General features: G+C 42.6%; 1 protein-coding gene across 2 annotated transcripts in view; it reads left to right on the forward strand.

Annotated features, from left to right (window-relative positions):
* Positions 1-16847, forward strand: part of SPECC1 (sperm antigen with calponin homology and coiled-coil domains 1) — a 138065-nt gene that overhangs the window by 79146 nt on the left and 42072 nt on the right. For both annotated transcript variants that reach the window (XM_087825807.1, XM_087825808.1), the window contains exons 6-9: positions 7264-7409; positions 8453-8553; positions 10993-11074; positions 13917-14073. In XM_087825807.1, coding sequence (XP_087681933.1) covers positions 7264-7409; positions 8453-8553; positions 10993-11074; positions 13917-14073 — 486 coding nt within the window. The remainder of the gene's footprint in view (positions 1-7263; positions 7410-8452; positions 8554-10992; positions 11075-13916; positions 14074-16847) is intronic.

Here is a 16847-nt window from a genome sequence, read left to right on the forward strand (position 1 = left end):
TCAGTATTCGGAGTATATATATATATATATATATATATATATATATATATATATATTTTTTTTTTTTTACCTCTCCCTTTATTCATGTAAATATACATATATATGCCTATATATGGTTAACATATTTTTACAAAAATGGGATTATATTCTATAATTACTCTGCACGTTCGCGTTTCACTTACCAAATGTAGCATGGGCATCCTTCCAGGTCAATATATTGGAATTTGACTCATTTTAATAACTGCACAGTATGCTAGAGGATGGAGTGCCCTAGAATATTCAAATATTGCCATACTGATAAACATCTAGGTTATATTTTCTAGTTTTGTTCTTTCCAGGTAACATCATAATAATCCTTATTCATATAGCTTTATGGACTTGTGTTTTCTTTTGGTAGGATGGCTTCCTGAAAGTGTGACTGCTGCATTAGGGAACATGCACCCCTTTCATTTTAATGCACCAGGTGACTTACCTGAGACGTGCCATTTCACTCTTGATGAGAGTGCCTCTTTATACACAGCCTTAGCAGCTGCAGGTAGTCTTCGTCTTGATTTTTGCCAATAGGGTAAGCAAAGAATGCAACCTCATTAGTGCTTCAATTTGCAATCCCTCTGTTGAGAATTGCTAGTTTAACACGCCGATTGTTTTTCTCTTATCAGCTTATAAATCAGTATTTTATTAGGATGTGTGTTTATCCCCGTATAGTTTGGGTCTTTTGGCTTTATCATCTTTGTCATGGAAAACTGTATATTATATAATACAGTCTGTCGGTATTTTCCCTTACTGTACTTTGTTTTTGTTTAAGATTTTCCCCTACCCTAATCTTGCACAAATAGGCTATTACCTTTTCTTCATCTGTTTTACACACACGCAATCTTCCTTTCTTTACTTAGTCTGACATGAGGTACAGGTCTTTTTCTTCCACATAACAGCTGGCGTGCATACCAGCACCGTTTGCTACCCAAATCGCCCTTTCCCGCTGCCCTGGCCTGAAAGGCCGGTCTGTTGTTCAGTCCATCTGTACGCAGACACTTTTCCAGTGTGCCTGCATTTCTTTTTCTCTTGAGCTGGTTCTACTTTTAAATATTTTAATAGAAGTGGTAGATTGCTGATACCATTTTTAAACTGGTCTTTTCACTTTATTATTTCCTTGAATTTTATTGTGTTCTCAAGGCAAATGCTTTAAGCTTCTAATTCTTTTTCCTGTCATAAATTCACAAACACCTGTTCTCCCTTGAGCTCAGTTACTCTTTTCACTTGTATGTGAAGATTCTGCTTCAACCTAGACTCACTGTGCCTGACTCCTTTAAAATATCTTCTTATGTATGTATCTTCTTATACTAGGGAAAGTCATGTTACCTATCAGAGACACAGGAGCTCAGACCGAGTACAGAGGAATAGGTGCTGCTGGGGGAAATTCGTGTGTGTCCGGTGTTTCCTGTTTGGTGACACTGGAAGGTGGGAGCCAGCTTTCTAGGTCTAGTTTTGTTTGACCTGTTGTCCGTTTTAGGACATGTACTGTGGCTTTCCTCCTATTCCGCCCCTTTTTGCTACTGTCCTTTGTGTCTGGGATAAACCATCCCTGGCCTCCTGGGACAGTCATATCTTACTGTCACAGATCCTTGGCAGGAAGAGCCTCCACATGCTGTCTGGGCATCGTACCACTCCCAGCCTGGCCCTCTGGTAGAGGGGACATTAGCAGGATTTTCCCATATCTTCCTTTTCTTTAAAGGGAACTGATTAGTATTTTTTTTCCCTATTTTCCCCCTTACTCTCTATGTAGCAGAAATTCTTCAAAGTCTAAGGCAACTGGATATCTTTCTGTAGTTTCCAATACTGATGAAGGATTTCTATGATATATTTCTTTGATTCTTATGTTGGAATTTGGAGATTAAGATGCTTGTGTTCAGATTATCATCTTAGCCTGTTTGTTTTTATTGTCATATGTGCTTACATTGAAATTCAAAGTGAAACTCAAAACACTGTTTGACACCTGAGAGACAGAAGACTGATTAATTTGTCTTCACCCTAGAGCTACAAACTTCTTTTAGATTTGTTTAGTGCATAGAATAAGAAACCTTTTGAGAAAATTACACTTTGGGTAAGGGCATAGAGTGAGCAAAGGCACAAAGGCAGGGCATAAAAAAAAAAAAACGACGTCAGGTGGCAAGGCATATAGTTTGAAAGCCAGGTGGGCGGAGGCGAGTCATAGAATGTAAGTCTCTGTCACACTGAAAGGCCTGGAGCCAGGCTTCTTCACTGTCAGAAACCCATTGTAGACGTGATTGACACGACTGGTCGTCCTTACAAGCATTAATCTCCAGGTAGCAGTGGTGTAATGTGACTTTTCCCAAACACAGTTCACCTTTGAATACTATAAAAATAATTATAAGAGTTCATGTGTTTTTGGATCAAAATAAACAACAGAAAGTGGTGTCCTTTATAATGAAGTAAGTGCTGTAGGAAACCAACACTTATAGACTGTTCTGTAACCAAGCAAGGAAAGCAAGAAGTAGATAATAGATAACATTTTAAAAATAAAATATATATATAAAAATCATAATGAAAGATATATGAGGTAGACCAGCAGTCACTGAGTGGACAACATGGTTCATGAGAAATACATCTCCTGCCCTGGGTTCCTGCCTCAGACACTCTCGCCTACAGCTGTCATCCTCAGGAATGGAGTTACACTCTCAGCTCTAAGTGGAGTTACACTCTCAGCTGCCACTTCCCACGAGTATGTTATTGCATAAAAATAACAGCAATGAAAAAATATTGGTAGTATTTTTCTTAAATATATGTTAAATACATTCATTTTTTTAAGTGAGAAAGGCACACCCTCTTTATTTTTTGTTTTTATTGATTGATTGATGTTAGCGGGAGAGAGAAATACCAATTTGTTGCTCCACTATTGAAGCATCATTGGCTGATTCTCGTGTGTGCGTGACTGGGATCAAACCCGCAACCTTGGTGTATCGGGATGATGCTTTAACCAACTGAGCTACCTGGCCAGGGCTATCTATGTTAAATAAATTTAAACAAGAAATACCATCAGAATTTTTTTTTTAGAACCCTCTCACAGGACAGCGGTGCATTATTGCAAGTTGAGAAAGGCATGGCCGTGCGGAGCTGGATTTGCATTCCAGACACACCATTTACAGGCTCCTTGATCTTTGTCAAACATTTCTTCCAAAATATCAGAGTTTTGTGGGAAATTCAATTAGATAATGCTGTTAAGACACGTGATACTTGTGGAGTTACATCATACATGTGTTTTTTGTGGAAATCAGCCGTCGTGGTCGCCTCACATGCGGCGGGGCTGGCGGCACCTCGCTGCGGCTGTTGTAGACGTGGCCCCGGAACGCGGCGGCTGTCTCTGCGATGCGCCCGAGGAGAGAAGCTACGTGCCGGGGGCGCACCGGCGCGCTAGGCTTACTCAGCGATGGCAGATGCGCATTCGGTCGTATTTCCAAAACACAAAAGCTGTCTTTCGGGTGGTTTAGATTGGCCTTAGAACCTGCCCTCTGTCTTAGGAGTCAGTCGCTAGCCTTGAACAAATGTTTCCCCAATAGGGTAACTTGCAGTTTTCCGTTTATTTCATGAATTTGCTATAATACACCTGGCCGTGTGCTTAAACATTTAGTATCTTTTATAGAAGGCAGAGATGTAATACAGTTAACCCGTGAACAACACTGGTGTTAGGGCCACAGTCAAGAACCTGCATGTTACTCTGACTCCCCCAGAACTTAACTATGCATAGCCCGCTATTGACTGGAAGCCTTACCAGTAACATAAAGTCGATTAACATGTATTTTGTAAGTTATATGTATTACATACTGTATTCTTACAATAAAGTAAGCTAGACAAAAATGTTATTAAGAAGATCATAAGGAGAAAATATATTTTTCTCTGTAATTACTTTTCTCTATATTTATTGAAAAAAAAAATCCACATATCAGTGGACCTGCGCAATTCAAACCCGTGGTTAGGGGTAAACTGTACTTCATCTGTTGCTGGGGTTGTTACTGATTGATCCTAAGTAATTCTAGGATAGGCTGATGCAATGAATGTCAAGCCTGTTTATGATTAAAGTACTAGTAACTGTTTTCTATGGTTCTTCAGTGCAGGCTTTCTTTTGTGAATCCATGCATTCGCGCGCACACGCACACACACTGTTACATAACATGGTTTGGCATTTAGACTAGCAGCTTTTCTGATCTACTTAACTTGCAGAGTTTTCTCATACTGACTCTTGTTGTTCCAGCCAGCAGACTGACTGTGTCTTTGGCTGTCTGGAGGCAGGAGGACTGGGAACTGGTTCGTGTAGCCTTGCAATTTTCTAATGGGGTCCGAACGAGTCTTCCAACTTATCATATAGTGTTTTGAATCACAGAAAAACTTGGATAATTGAAGGGAATACTTCAGCAGATACAGAATTTCCATTTTATTCTTACCAGAGAATGAAATGAAAATGAATTTTTAAAATGATCTTCCTTTGAGGAGGGGTGCCCTAAGTTTCTACAAGGCCCTTTGATATTTATTTATTTATTTTTTCAATTACATTTGATATTCAATATTATATTAATTTCAGGTATACAGCATAGTGGTTAGTCATAAACTTTACAAAGTGTTCCCCTGTTATTTCTAATACCCAACTGGCACTGTACATACCTATTACAATATTATTTACTGTATTTCCTATGCTATTCTTTACATTCCCATATTTTGTAACTGCCAATCTATGCTTCTCAATCCCTTCACCTTTTTCACCCAACCCTCAACCCTCCTCCCTTCTCGCAACCATCAGTCTGTTCTCTGTGTCTATGAGCCTCTTTCTGTTTTGTTTATTCATTTGTACTATTCTTTAGATTCCACATATAAGTAAAATCATGTGGTATTTGTCTGTCTTTGGCTGGCTTCCTTTACTTAGCATAATACCCTCTAGTCCATCCATGCTGTTGTAAAGGGTAAAATTTTGTTCTTTTTTATGGCTGAGTAATAGTCCATTGTACACATGCACCACAGCTTTTTTATCTTCTTGTCTATTGATGGGCACTTGAGTTGCTTCTATAGCTTGGCTATTGTAAAAAACGCTGCTATGAACATAGGGGTGCATATATTCTTTCTAATTAGTGTTTTGGGTTTCTTTGGATATATTCCCAGAGGTGGAATCGCTGTGTCATAAGGAAGTTCCATTTTTCATTTTTTGAGGACCCCCCATACTGTCTTCCATAGTGGCTGCACCCGTCTGCATTCCCAGCAACAGGGCACGAAAGGTCCCCTTTTGTCCACACCCTCGCCAGCACTTGGTTTGTTTGTTGATTCTGACAGGTGTGAGGTGGTATCTCTTTTAAAAATGGGCAAAGGACCTAAATAGGCACTTCTCCAGAGAGGACATAGAGATGGCCAGGAGACATGAAAAGATGCTCAGCATCACTGATCAGAGAGATGCAAATTAAAACCGCAGTGAGACAGCGAGTTATTTAAATGGATGAGTGGGAGGGTCTCCCACTTTGTTTCTGATCTTCCTAAGAGTGGCTGGGACAGAAATAGGAGATATTTTTTCTGCTCATACCTAACCTGATTTTATCTCTCTGTATATACGCCATCTGATTTTATTCTATGTAGCACAACAGGGAAAATACAAAATCAAGCCCATTTGATAAAAAAAATAATTTAAACCCACCCCCTACGAGTTTCTGAAATGCCTACTATTTTCTTCAAAAGACATCATCAGTTTACTGATTTTTATTTTCATTTTCATTCAGAAGGAGCTGTGGAGACAAGAGTGTAGAGCAGTGTAACATGTTTTAAGTTCTGTTTCATTTTAAATTCTTCTCTTCGTGTTTACAGATCAGCAGAAGAAAGCTTAGAGAATTAAGGACGAGTAAATTCAGTTGCAGAGGCTTATGAGTAGCTAGGTTAACTTTTAAAAGATCAATAGATAAATATTTTTAACTTCCAGCAGCCATATTAAAACACCCTGCCAGGAGGTCTTTTTGAGCCGTCCTCATAAGTTGTCATCGGCTTACACAACAGCTGTGGGAACTGATACAACGAAAAGAGCAGCGGTTTAGCTGGCCGGTGTGGCTCGGGCCGGGCGAGTCCATGCTCCAAGAGGCTGCTGGTTCTGTTCCCGGGTTTCGGGCTCAACCCCCAGCAGGGGGGCATGCAGGAGGCAGCCAGTTGATGTTTCTGTCTCTCCCTCTCCCTTCTTCTCTCTGTAAATTCACTAAAAAGATTTTTAAAAAAAGAAAAAAAAGAGCCGTGATTTAGAAATTAGAATGTTGGGAGATCATTCCCAGGGAGATTAAATGACAGGCTAACGTCCCCGGCATGAGGAAGCCATGCATGAGCCGACCGAATCAGATGCTGTCTTTGAAAGGTTTCTGTGAGTCTGCTCGAATTTAGAAACCACATTCAGAACCTGCCAGGGAAGTTCGGGTGGGAGCCGAGCGGCAGCGTTACTGCAGAGTACCCTTGCCATTCTCGCTCTCGGAGGGCACACAGTGTAGGAGTCGGGATTCTGTTGTACATACAGACCATAGTCTGGTTGGTTTAAGTAGGAAGGTATTAAATGGCTTGCAGGGTGTTGGGAGGGCTGAAGAAACAGATTCTAGGAACAACTTCCCAGAGTCACAAGGCAGGACCGGGCGACCAGGGGAGCTGCCGCCGCGAACAGGAGCCTGCCGGCCCAGGTGGGGGCGCCCTGCCTCTGCTGCCGTCCCGGCAGAGCGGACGCCCGCGCCCTGCCTCCCTCTCCCTGCGCAGGACCCACTCCAGGCCTGGCCGCGGCTTTCTGGATGATGGGACTTATATCACATCTGGAATCCTAGTTGTAGGGAGTCCTGAGATGTCATCTTCCCAATCTTTTTACCCCAGATGGGCTTGGAACACACATTGACAAGCCAATTGACTGTCGTCCATGGACAGTAAGCTAAATATTTATGATGAATAACGTTTGTGGGGTTTTTTGGCAGTTTGCCGAGTAGACTCACATTCTTTTTATTTAGAACTAATGATGGTCTAAATATCAAAATACTTTTCTGGCCATTCCCAAGAAAACATCTGTGATAAAAACTGAAAGCAACACCTACGTTATTTCCCAAAGATGCAAAGCTAATACCGAAAACAGGGTTTTGAATTTGGGATTCTCCTTCCAGATATGTGGGTTTTCTCCACCTTGGTTCTGTTTCCATACGCGTCTTTCCCCCATTGGACATCCTCCGCCTCTCCATTGATTTGCTCTTTACTGTGCAGACCTGTGCATGAAGAGCCCGAGCCTCCCGAGGTTGATGCTCCCGGCCGGTGGCATGGTGTCTACGTCAGCAGAGCCTCCCCAGCACCTTTGGAGCCTGCGACCACCGTTAAGTCCCTTATCAAGTCATTTGACTTGGGACGCCCAGGTATTTAATCATTTTGTTTTATAGGCAAACTCAGATTCACACCAGCGCCCCAAATATCAAGCCTGTCTTTACTCCACACTCACCCCAAATTGATGCAATCACAAGGGTTCTTTTAGATTATTCCACAGGAAGCCACTGTATACAAGAGACGTGCTACAGCCCGGCTGCAGCCCCAGTGAGACGATGATGGGCAGTCTCCTCTTCCCACCTCTTCCTTGCCTGCAATTTCTGCCTTGTCACCTTCTTTTCCTGCCTCTGTGTCCATTAAATTCAGGTCACTACTATTTTATTTGCCTTCTGCAGTCTGGTGAGAATTAGCAGGTCAGCCAGGCACTTCATGTCCTGGGAAATGCACTGAGTCCTTGCATTCAGCTCTCCTGTGGTGCCCCTGGCCCACCTCATCTTGCAACGTGCAGTTAGACTTTTCTGTACCTGGTCTTGTCTTACCTGTGATCCCCTGTGCTGATCTGTCATTCCTGGCCCTAGTACACTCTCACCTTTGCTGGAATGTCTGGCTGACTACACACATAAGTATAGTAAATAGAAAAAGCCGAGTGTGCATCTGTCCGAAATAACAATATATTCTTCACTTGACTCCAAATAGGCTTGTGGTACTGGAAGACCGGAGTAATAGCTAATCTTCGGTTGTTAACCTGGTTTTCTCTGATAAAATAGTTCACAGCCAAATTAGATTAAGATTAGGCTTCAGATATTGAAAGATGTGAAATCTCAGTGACTGCATTCAGTCTATGAAGATGGGAAATGAATTAATAGTGGTTTGTGCAAGAATTTTCCTGTTCCTTATTGCCGTAGGAGCCTCGTTACATGTTTTTTCTTTCCTCGTGTGCCCTGTGTCTAAGACCAACCCCATTTAGTTAATTCCTCTCCTCTCTTTCCCCAATTCAGCACTAGTCCAGAGGAGAAAAGAATATACTTTATAAACAGCATGGGATACTTTTGTAGTTGCCAGAAAAGTAACAAGTCAGGAACTGTTATTTGCAGTTCTAAATTTACCAACATAAAAATGTTCCCATCTCTTGCAGGTGGAGCTGGACAGAATATTTCTGTCCATAAGACCCCCAGAAGTCCCTTGAGTGGAATACCAGTGAGAACTACCCCAGCAGCTGCTGTTTCTCCAATGCAGGTATTAAAAGGATTGCGTGTGGGCAGTGGTCAGTGTCATGCGTATTATAACAGTGTCTTCTATACAAGCAACAAAAGCGAGTAAAAACTAACTGGTTTATTTTTAATAAGCCTAAAATAATAATAGTTTAACTTTCATTAAAATTTACACTTTTGGCTCAGCGGTTGAACACTGACTGACCTAGGATCCAGGAGATTGTGGTTCGATTCCAGGTCAGGGCACATGCCTGGGTTGTGGGCTCGATCCCCAGTAGGGGGTGTGCGGGAGGCAGCCGATCAATGACTCTCTCATCATTGATGTTTCTGTCTCTCTCCCTCTCCCTTCCTCTCTCTGAAATCAATAAAGACACATTTTTAAAAAAAAATTTACACTTGTGATGCCTAGTAAAGACCCAAGAGAGACAGTATACACTTCATACAATTTTGGTAACTTTTTTGTTTCCCATAACACTTTTGAAATTTTCAGTAAATGAAGATGGTAATTTTTACTAGGAATGAACATTGAACTAGCTGTTTTTCTCAAAGAATTGTTTTTTTAATGTCCTCAAAGAGAGAATGTTTGCAGTTTATAAATTCCTAAGAGTTCACTGGATGCAGCCTATCCCCTGTGCCGTCTCCTGAAGATTTTAGACCAAAGCTTCTTGGCATTTTCCAAGATGGGGCTTTTGATGTTATCAGTGGCATTCATCCCTCCGCTTTCCTGAGCTAAGGTTCATGCTCTTATTAACAGATTCTATTCTGTGGTGTCCTTAGTAGCTATGTATGTTGTTTGGGATTTGTTAAGCTTTTTTTTTTAACTTCTTTGCCCTTGAAGGTATCTTCTACCACCTTATATATAAAACCAAATAAAACAATTATTTACTTTATGATAATCAAATTTATTGAATAAAACTGAAACTGGTCATGCTTCATTTTTACTTATTTTTATTGAACTATAAATACTAGTTTTCTGTAAATGTAACAGCTGACCCTTTGATAGGGGGCGGGAATCTAGATTTGTACTGGTTGCCAATTTCTGTGGTGTAAATATTACCATCATTGCCGAGAGAGAGAGAGAGAGAGAGAGAGAGAGAGAGAAGCCACCTGGGTGGAGAGGGGCGCTGGAGGAAGAGATTACAGACAGAGGAAGAGAGGGGCCGGGCCCTAAGCCCTCCCAGCCACTGCCCAGTGGGTCCTGTGAGCTAGGCCCTAGCTGAACTACCCTTGTCAGAGTCTGTAGCCAAGAAGAGTTATTACTGCCAAACCCTGCTCAAGTTGCAGAATTATGAGCAAATAAATAATTGTTTTTAACCCCACCACATTTTGTGGGGTTCTATGTTATGCAGCAGGACGTAATTGAAATAGTTTGTTTTAAATTTAAACAATACACATTGTTTACTTAAGGAAACTGGATAAATACCACTGTTTTTTAATCCATTCATTTGTTGATGGACATTCAGGTTGTTTTCACCTCTTGGCTCTGTTGAGTAATGCTACAATGAACCTGGCCATGTAGGTGTCTCTTCAAGGTCTTACTTTCAGTTTTTTTGGATATATACCCAGAAGTTGGATTCCTGGGTCATATGGTAGTGCTATTTTTTTAATCCTCTCTCAAGGATATGTTTGTTTATTTTTGGAGAGAGAAGAAGAGAGAGAGAGGGAGAAATCAATTGGTTGCCTAAGGATATGTTTATTGATTTATAGAGAGAGGAGGAGAGAGAGAGAAATCAGTTGGTTGCCTCCCCTACACGCCCTGACCAGGGATCGACCCAGCAACCTAGGTATGTGCCCTGACTGGGAATTGCACCCGAAACCTTTTTGGTATACAGGACGATGCTCCAACCAGCTGAGCCACCTAGCTGGGGCTGGTAGTTCTACTTCTAATGTTTCGGAGAAACTACTGTTCTCCATTGTGGCTGCACCGTTTTGCATTCCCACCAGCAGTGCACCAGAGTTTCGGTTTTTCCACATCTTGTCTCCACTAGTTATTTTATGTTTTGTTTTGTTTGTTGTTGTTTTGTAATGACCATGCTAACAGGTGTGAGGTGATATCTCATTGTAGTTTTGATTTGTATTTCCCTGATGATTAGTGATGTTGAGCATCTTTTCACATATCTGTTGGCCATTAAAACACAGTGTTTTTACACATATCCTTGAATAATACATAGAATACTCCAGGAAGATATCCACAGAGCTGATTAACAATAATTACCCTCACAGAGAAGAACTGGGTTATGGGAGTGAAAGGGGGGAGACCTTCGTTTAACTGTATGTCTTTTCTGGTCCTTTTGAGGATCATACCAATTGCATTTATTATCTATTCAAACTAATCAGTTGTTTTCAAAGCTCCCCTGGTGATGCTAGTGAGCTTGAGAACTGTTGTGCATACTGTGTGCACACGTCTTGCTTGTGCTGTCCCTGATGTCACAGTTCACCTGTGCTGGTGCCCTTTGGTTTTTAGAGGCATTCAGCTTACAGCGGTGTCCGGCCGGCCAGCAAAGGAGTAGCTCAGCGCTTGGATCTCCCAGAACTGCCCCTCTCAGGTAAATCATCTTCAATGTGGAAAGCTTTCACTTACTTTTTTGTGGGGCTAACTTTTGTTCTTTTCTTTGCTTGAACTGAGCTTAAGAAAATAATTAGTGGCATTTATTCCCAACGGTTTCAAGCTCTAAGTGTGTGTGTTGTGAGCATGGTTAAAGCCTGTTTCCTGATAGCTGCACTCCTCCGAGGGCATGTGCCTGGGAGAAATGTCAGACTTTTGGGAGGTGGTTTTTGTGGTTTGTTTTTTACTGAATCTCAGGAGAGTATCTTTAAAAGTATTTTAAGAAAAAATCTGATTCTGAAGATCTGTTGCTTCCATAATTTCTAAAATATGCCTCTTATGAGATATTTTGGTCTTTGAGTATAACCCTCTTTCACATATTGTTAAAATTCCCACCTCGATGGGGAGGTGCTGGCTGTAACAAGTCCTCACAGTGTCCCATGTTCTCTCCTGCAATGCCTCCTGTGCTGAAGGCAAGTGTGGCGTAGCAGTTGGGGGGGACACAGGAGTGGGACTGCCTGGGTATAAGGCCTGGCACTGCCACCTGCAGTCCAGCTTCGGCCCAGTTATTCCACCTTGTACTGTGGTTCCCTCATCTCTGAAGTACAGAAAATGCCATCTGCCTCACAGGACGACTTTAAGGGATGAGTGGATTTGGCCCCGTGGCTGAGCCCTGTGTAAGTGTCGGCTGTCCCACCTTATCCACTGCTCTCTGCCACATCAGGCACCTGCCGCACAGAGAGGCATTGGCAGCAGGTTAAGGTTGTCCAGAGTATACACCTTAGCAGTTTATGTGCATGTCTGTGTGTCTCTGTTGTGAGGAAACAAAATGGTAAGAACACTAAATGACTGTACTTACTGGTGCCTGTGGGAAGGAGAGAAAGCCAAAAATTGGGATTCTTTTTAAGTTAAGACAGAATTTCTGTAACAGGGTGTGAACAACAATACATTCCTACTGAACTTCTTTTAGATCATAGTCAAACATGGACAGATTTATTCTTAAAACAGTTATTTCTATGAGACAAGTTTCACTCTTTGATTGTGAGTTCTTTTACCTGATACCTTATTTTTTCTCTTCTGAGTTTTGTTTTCTTTTTCATGGAATTAAGGATCTTAGACTCAGATAAATACTGACATTGAGAATTTACACATTAGCTGGGCCTATTGCCTGTAGTTTACATATGAGATTCAAGCCCTAAAGAGAGTAACCGATTTATACCAGCCACACTGATTTTGAATGACTCCAGGGCCGGGATGGGAGTTTTCAGCATTTTTTCTCAGCGTGGCCTTTTGGACATGAGGCTGGTGATTGCTCTGATCCGCAGCTCCCTAAAGAAGTGATAAAGGTTTACATGGGACTTCAAGTCATAGTAATGATCTGCAGGAAGAAGGAAATGGTGACCAAAGACCGATGGGTGGTCCAAGGTCAGTGAAAGAGAAAATGGGGTGAGCGAGGCCCAGAGCAGGCTATTCCCAGCCGGCAGAGTGACTCTGTGCTGGGAATGGAGGGAGGGCGAGGCCGAGCACTGGACGCCCACCGGCTTTGCGCTCTGCACACGTGCTGAGCGGTGTAGCAGGGAGCAGCTGAACACGCAGGGCTGGCATCTTAGGCAAACCTTTCTATAATTGTGGTAAAATGCCTGTGACGCACATTCATTACCGTAACCATTTTCAAGTGTACAGGTGAGCTTTTGGTCATAATATTTGTGTCTTTTCCATTCTTCCAGCTTTAAAATTTCCATTTGTGTAGAGAAACCATTCTTCTAATTGACAAGGAAGTACTGACGCTGAGACCACAACAGCTGTTGCCTTGAAGTACATAGTTCATTTTCAGCGCCCCTCTTTGCCCCACCAGGCACCTGTCTACCTGGATGATTCTGTTTACTGAAAAGGATTACACTGAAAATTGCTTGCTTTCAGGCTAGCCTTACCAACACTGAGGTCATCAGAAGCTGCAGAGATGGGATTAATGTGCTGTTGTGTTGTTTTCTTTAGTGATGTAAACACTGTTTTCCCCTCTTCTTCCAAGCTAATTAGCCTCACTCCCAATTTTGCTACCCATAATTGGTGGCTGTTAGCTGTACAAATATTATTTTCTTCCATGACTATTTATGGTATCTTAGAAGGTGACCATGGGGTCGCCTGTGGCATTGAGCAAGTCACTTCATTCTCTGAGCTCCCCTTTCCTCTGTAAACACAAACTAGACAGTCCAGAAATCTCCTCCCAGCTGACACCTTTGTGGTCCGTTAAGAAATGTCACCTGGAGGATTCAGCCTGTTTTGTTACCTATTTAGACTCAGGCTAATGGAGTGGAGCCTGAAAAGAATTCCTTTTACTTTTTGGCAGTCCAGGCCCTGTGATTGTAGTGGCTTTTTCTCCTGTAAAATAGTTACCGTTCTTGGTTCCCAGCTTTCTTTCTGCTGCCACCTGTGACCTGATGATCCCATTAGGTGTCTTCCTCTTCTCAAAGGCCCCCCGGTGAAGCCCGAGCACTGACTTGGGGACAGACTGGCTTCGTGGGCATCGGCTACGCAGCTGCACAGGCTCTTAACAAGGGCGGATGTTCCGTGCGCTGCGGTGCTGTCTTGAAATTCATAATAACTTTTGAACAAGGGGCTGATTTGGCATTAGTCCCTTTGACTTATGTGGTCAGTCCTGCCCCAAGAATCCTTTCCAGAAAATATCATTTCCCTATTTGCAGTTTTGTTACTTATCCAGAAATGACATCTACTACCTATTTGTACTGGGAATAAAACGGGAATTGCACTGTACTTGAGAAAAAAGTGTGATGACCAGTCAAACCTCTCTCCTTCAGGAATAGGTGATTATGTTGTCCACACAGGTCTTCTGAAGGGAAGAGCCGAGGACCTGAAACCGGACCCTTATCTCCGCAAGAGTCCCTCACTGGAGTCACTGAGCAGACCCCCTTCTCTGGGCTTCGGAAGCACTAGACTGCTGAGCACTTCCACCGGGGGCTTGAGACCACAAAGCAAACTAAGGTACCATGTTTTAAACAGTGAGGAATTAGAAAGGCCCTGGGCCAATAGCCTTGTATTCTTCCTTCTGTTTTATCCCTTATGGTCAATTTACTTCTGCACATATTTCCTGAATGAAAACGATGAAGACACGTGCCTGCCTTCAGCAGGAGAGCAGGGCTCCGCGGTAGTGCTGTGCGGAGTGACGTGAAGGGCTGTGGAACAGGAAGGCTGGGCAGTTCTTGGGGGTGGTTGGCTGGATCAGCACGGCTCCCTCGGGGGAGGAAGCAGCGTTTCTGCCCGCGACCTGCAGGTGTCCTGAGGAGCTGGGCTGGAGCTCAGGGACACGTGGTGGTTTAGTCTGGCCTGTGGGCTTTAGTAGGGTGGGGAGTCTGACGTGTGTGTAGCAGGCTTTCCATCAGTATTGGCTGGGAAGTGGGTACTGAGGGTTTCGCACCTGGAAAGGCAGGCTGGAGCCACAGTGCGAATGTTCTTCATGGCCGGCGTGAGGTGCTGGCGCTGGCTTGGCACAGCAGTGGGGACCCACTGAGTGCAGAGTTCTGTCTTGGATGTGTAGTGGTGGTGGTACAGCAACAGTGGCATGTGAGAAGGGCTGGACGGCATTTCTAAGTTGTTTAGGGAGAACTTCAGCAGCGGGCGAGGGATGAGGTGGGAGGGAGTGGAGGGCTGCTGGGGCGGCACTGAAGGCCTGCCTCTGCTCTCACGTCTGTGCCACCGCCTCCCTCTCCAGTGCTCCTGGGGACCTCTTTCAGCTATTCCCCAGCCTCCGTCCTTCCTGCTTCTCCGACAGGAGTCAGTCTTCTAGAACACTGTGCTTCCTGTGCCGACCGTATCAGAAACCTCCCCGACTCTGTTGTCCACGCTTCCGGCCAGTCTTCCAGATTGCCCGCAAGTTAGCCCCACCCCAGCCCATGTGCCAAAGTAACTCAGCCCCCCTACGGCAAAGCCTGTTCTGTGCTCTGCCTTGCAACCTAATGCAAGTGTTTCTGACCGCTGACAAGGTTCTGGCCGAAAGTGCCTTCCTGTGTCCTCTCAGGCTCCTAAAGACTGCTGCTCCTTCCAGCTCACGCTGTGCATGAGGCTTTGCCAACTACCCTGGTAGCATCAACTCCCCCTTTCTTTGCCTTTGGCATCTTCTGCTCACTTGGGCATTTGATTCACTGTGCACGGTGTGCATGCATTCACCCTTATTTAGGCTGCAGTTTAGCGGACGCTAAATACTTAATCTTATTTCTTTATAACATTCTCAACCCACTGTGTTGTGCAACACTCATAGCATTTCACTTAGTAAATATTTAAGGATAGGTAGGTAGATGAATGTACAGAATTGGCTGTCTTAGGAGAATGGCTTTTTAACAGCCATTACAACTGCCATTATGAATACTATAAAAGAGTTTTGTGAAAGTCTGAATAAGTTCAGCTCTTGGCATATCTTTGGGCCCAAATAAATGAAGTCATATCATTCAGAGGTTTGATTTAAAGCTCCAGGTATTACATACCGGTCTTGTTTATGTGCAAGAGAGTTAAATAATCAAAACAGGTGTTAACGACCAAAATTTGTGGTACTCTAAAATTGCTCTTTTATTTTTTTCTTTATTTTTTCACATCGCTCTTCTCTTTATGCCATATATCATACAGAAAGGCTATGTGTGTATTAATATGATATTTATACTGTACCCTTAATCATGAAAGCTTAAATCAGTGAAATTTGTTACTTATATTTATGTCATCAAGACAAACCAATGGTAGAATAGAAGTTACTTTAGAAATTCTCATCCTATTATAGTTTTTTCAATCATATCTAGTTAACTCTATTTTTTAAAGAAAACTGTTTGATAAATGTTTTAGTCATCCATTTATGCACAAACACTTTCCCAGACATTCATTCCAGTCCTGCCTAGTTTGTCAGGCCTAGACATGCAGCTCTCAGAAATGAAATAGCCCAGGCCAGGCACAGTAAACACAGGCAGAATCCCCATAACTTTGTAGTTAACAGCAACTCTGACCACAGAAACTCATGGGTTCAAGTTTACAGATATGTCAGTTAGAAGGAAAGGCAGTCATCAGATTATACAAGAAAAATTTTAATTCAAGTATAAAGTTTATCTTAAAATCTCTCTACCTTGATTCAGGTTGCCAAGGTCTAGAATCATCCCATTACTCCTTTTAAATCATTTAAAATATTTTTATTAAATGTTGGATTGATGCAAAATAATAATAAAATATGTGTAAGGTAAAAGGAATATTAAACCAATGGAGAGCCACCTGGACACTTCACCTTCTAGTTTAAGGAAAAGAAAATTAACAGCTGAAATCTCCCGTCAGCCCCTCCCATATGCATCACCTCCCTGCCCCTGCCTTGCCCTCCTACGAGGTCACTGCCATCCTGAACTTTATATATGTGTTTCCTTGCTTTTCTTTACAGTTTCACCCCATGTTATGCATACCCAAACAATATAAATAATATAGTAATTAAATTGCATATTTTGCCATTTATTTTTAATTCTCACCCGAGGATATTTTTATTGATTTTTAGAGAAAGAGGAATGGAGAGAGAGAAACATCATCAGTCAGTTGCTTCCCCTATGCGCTCTAACCGGGCATCTAACCCACACCTTTTGGTATACGGGACAATGCTCCAACCGAGCCACCCATCCAGGGCACATTACAGTTTTGTACAGATAGAAACATTGTGGGGGTTTTTAATTCAACATTGTTCCTGCTACTCATTCAAGTTATTGCATACATCTGTAATTCATTGGTTTTTATTGCTATAT

This window comes from Miniopterus natalensis, chromosome 17, assembly GCF_054644295.1.
Source record: "Miniopterus natalensis isolate mMinNat1 chromosome 17, mMinNat1.hap1, whole genome shotgun sequence".
Classification (NCBI taxonomy): Eukaryota; Metazoa; Chordata; class Mammalia; order Chiroptera; family Miniopteridae; genus Miniopterus; species Miniopterus natalensis.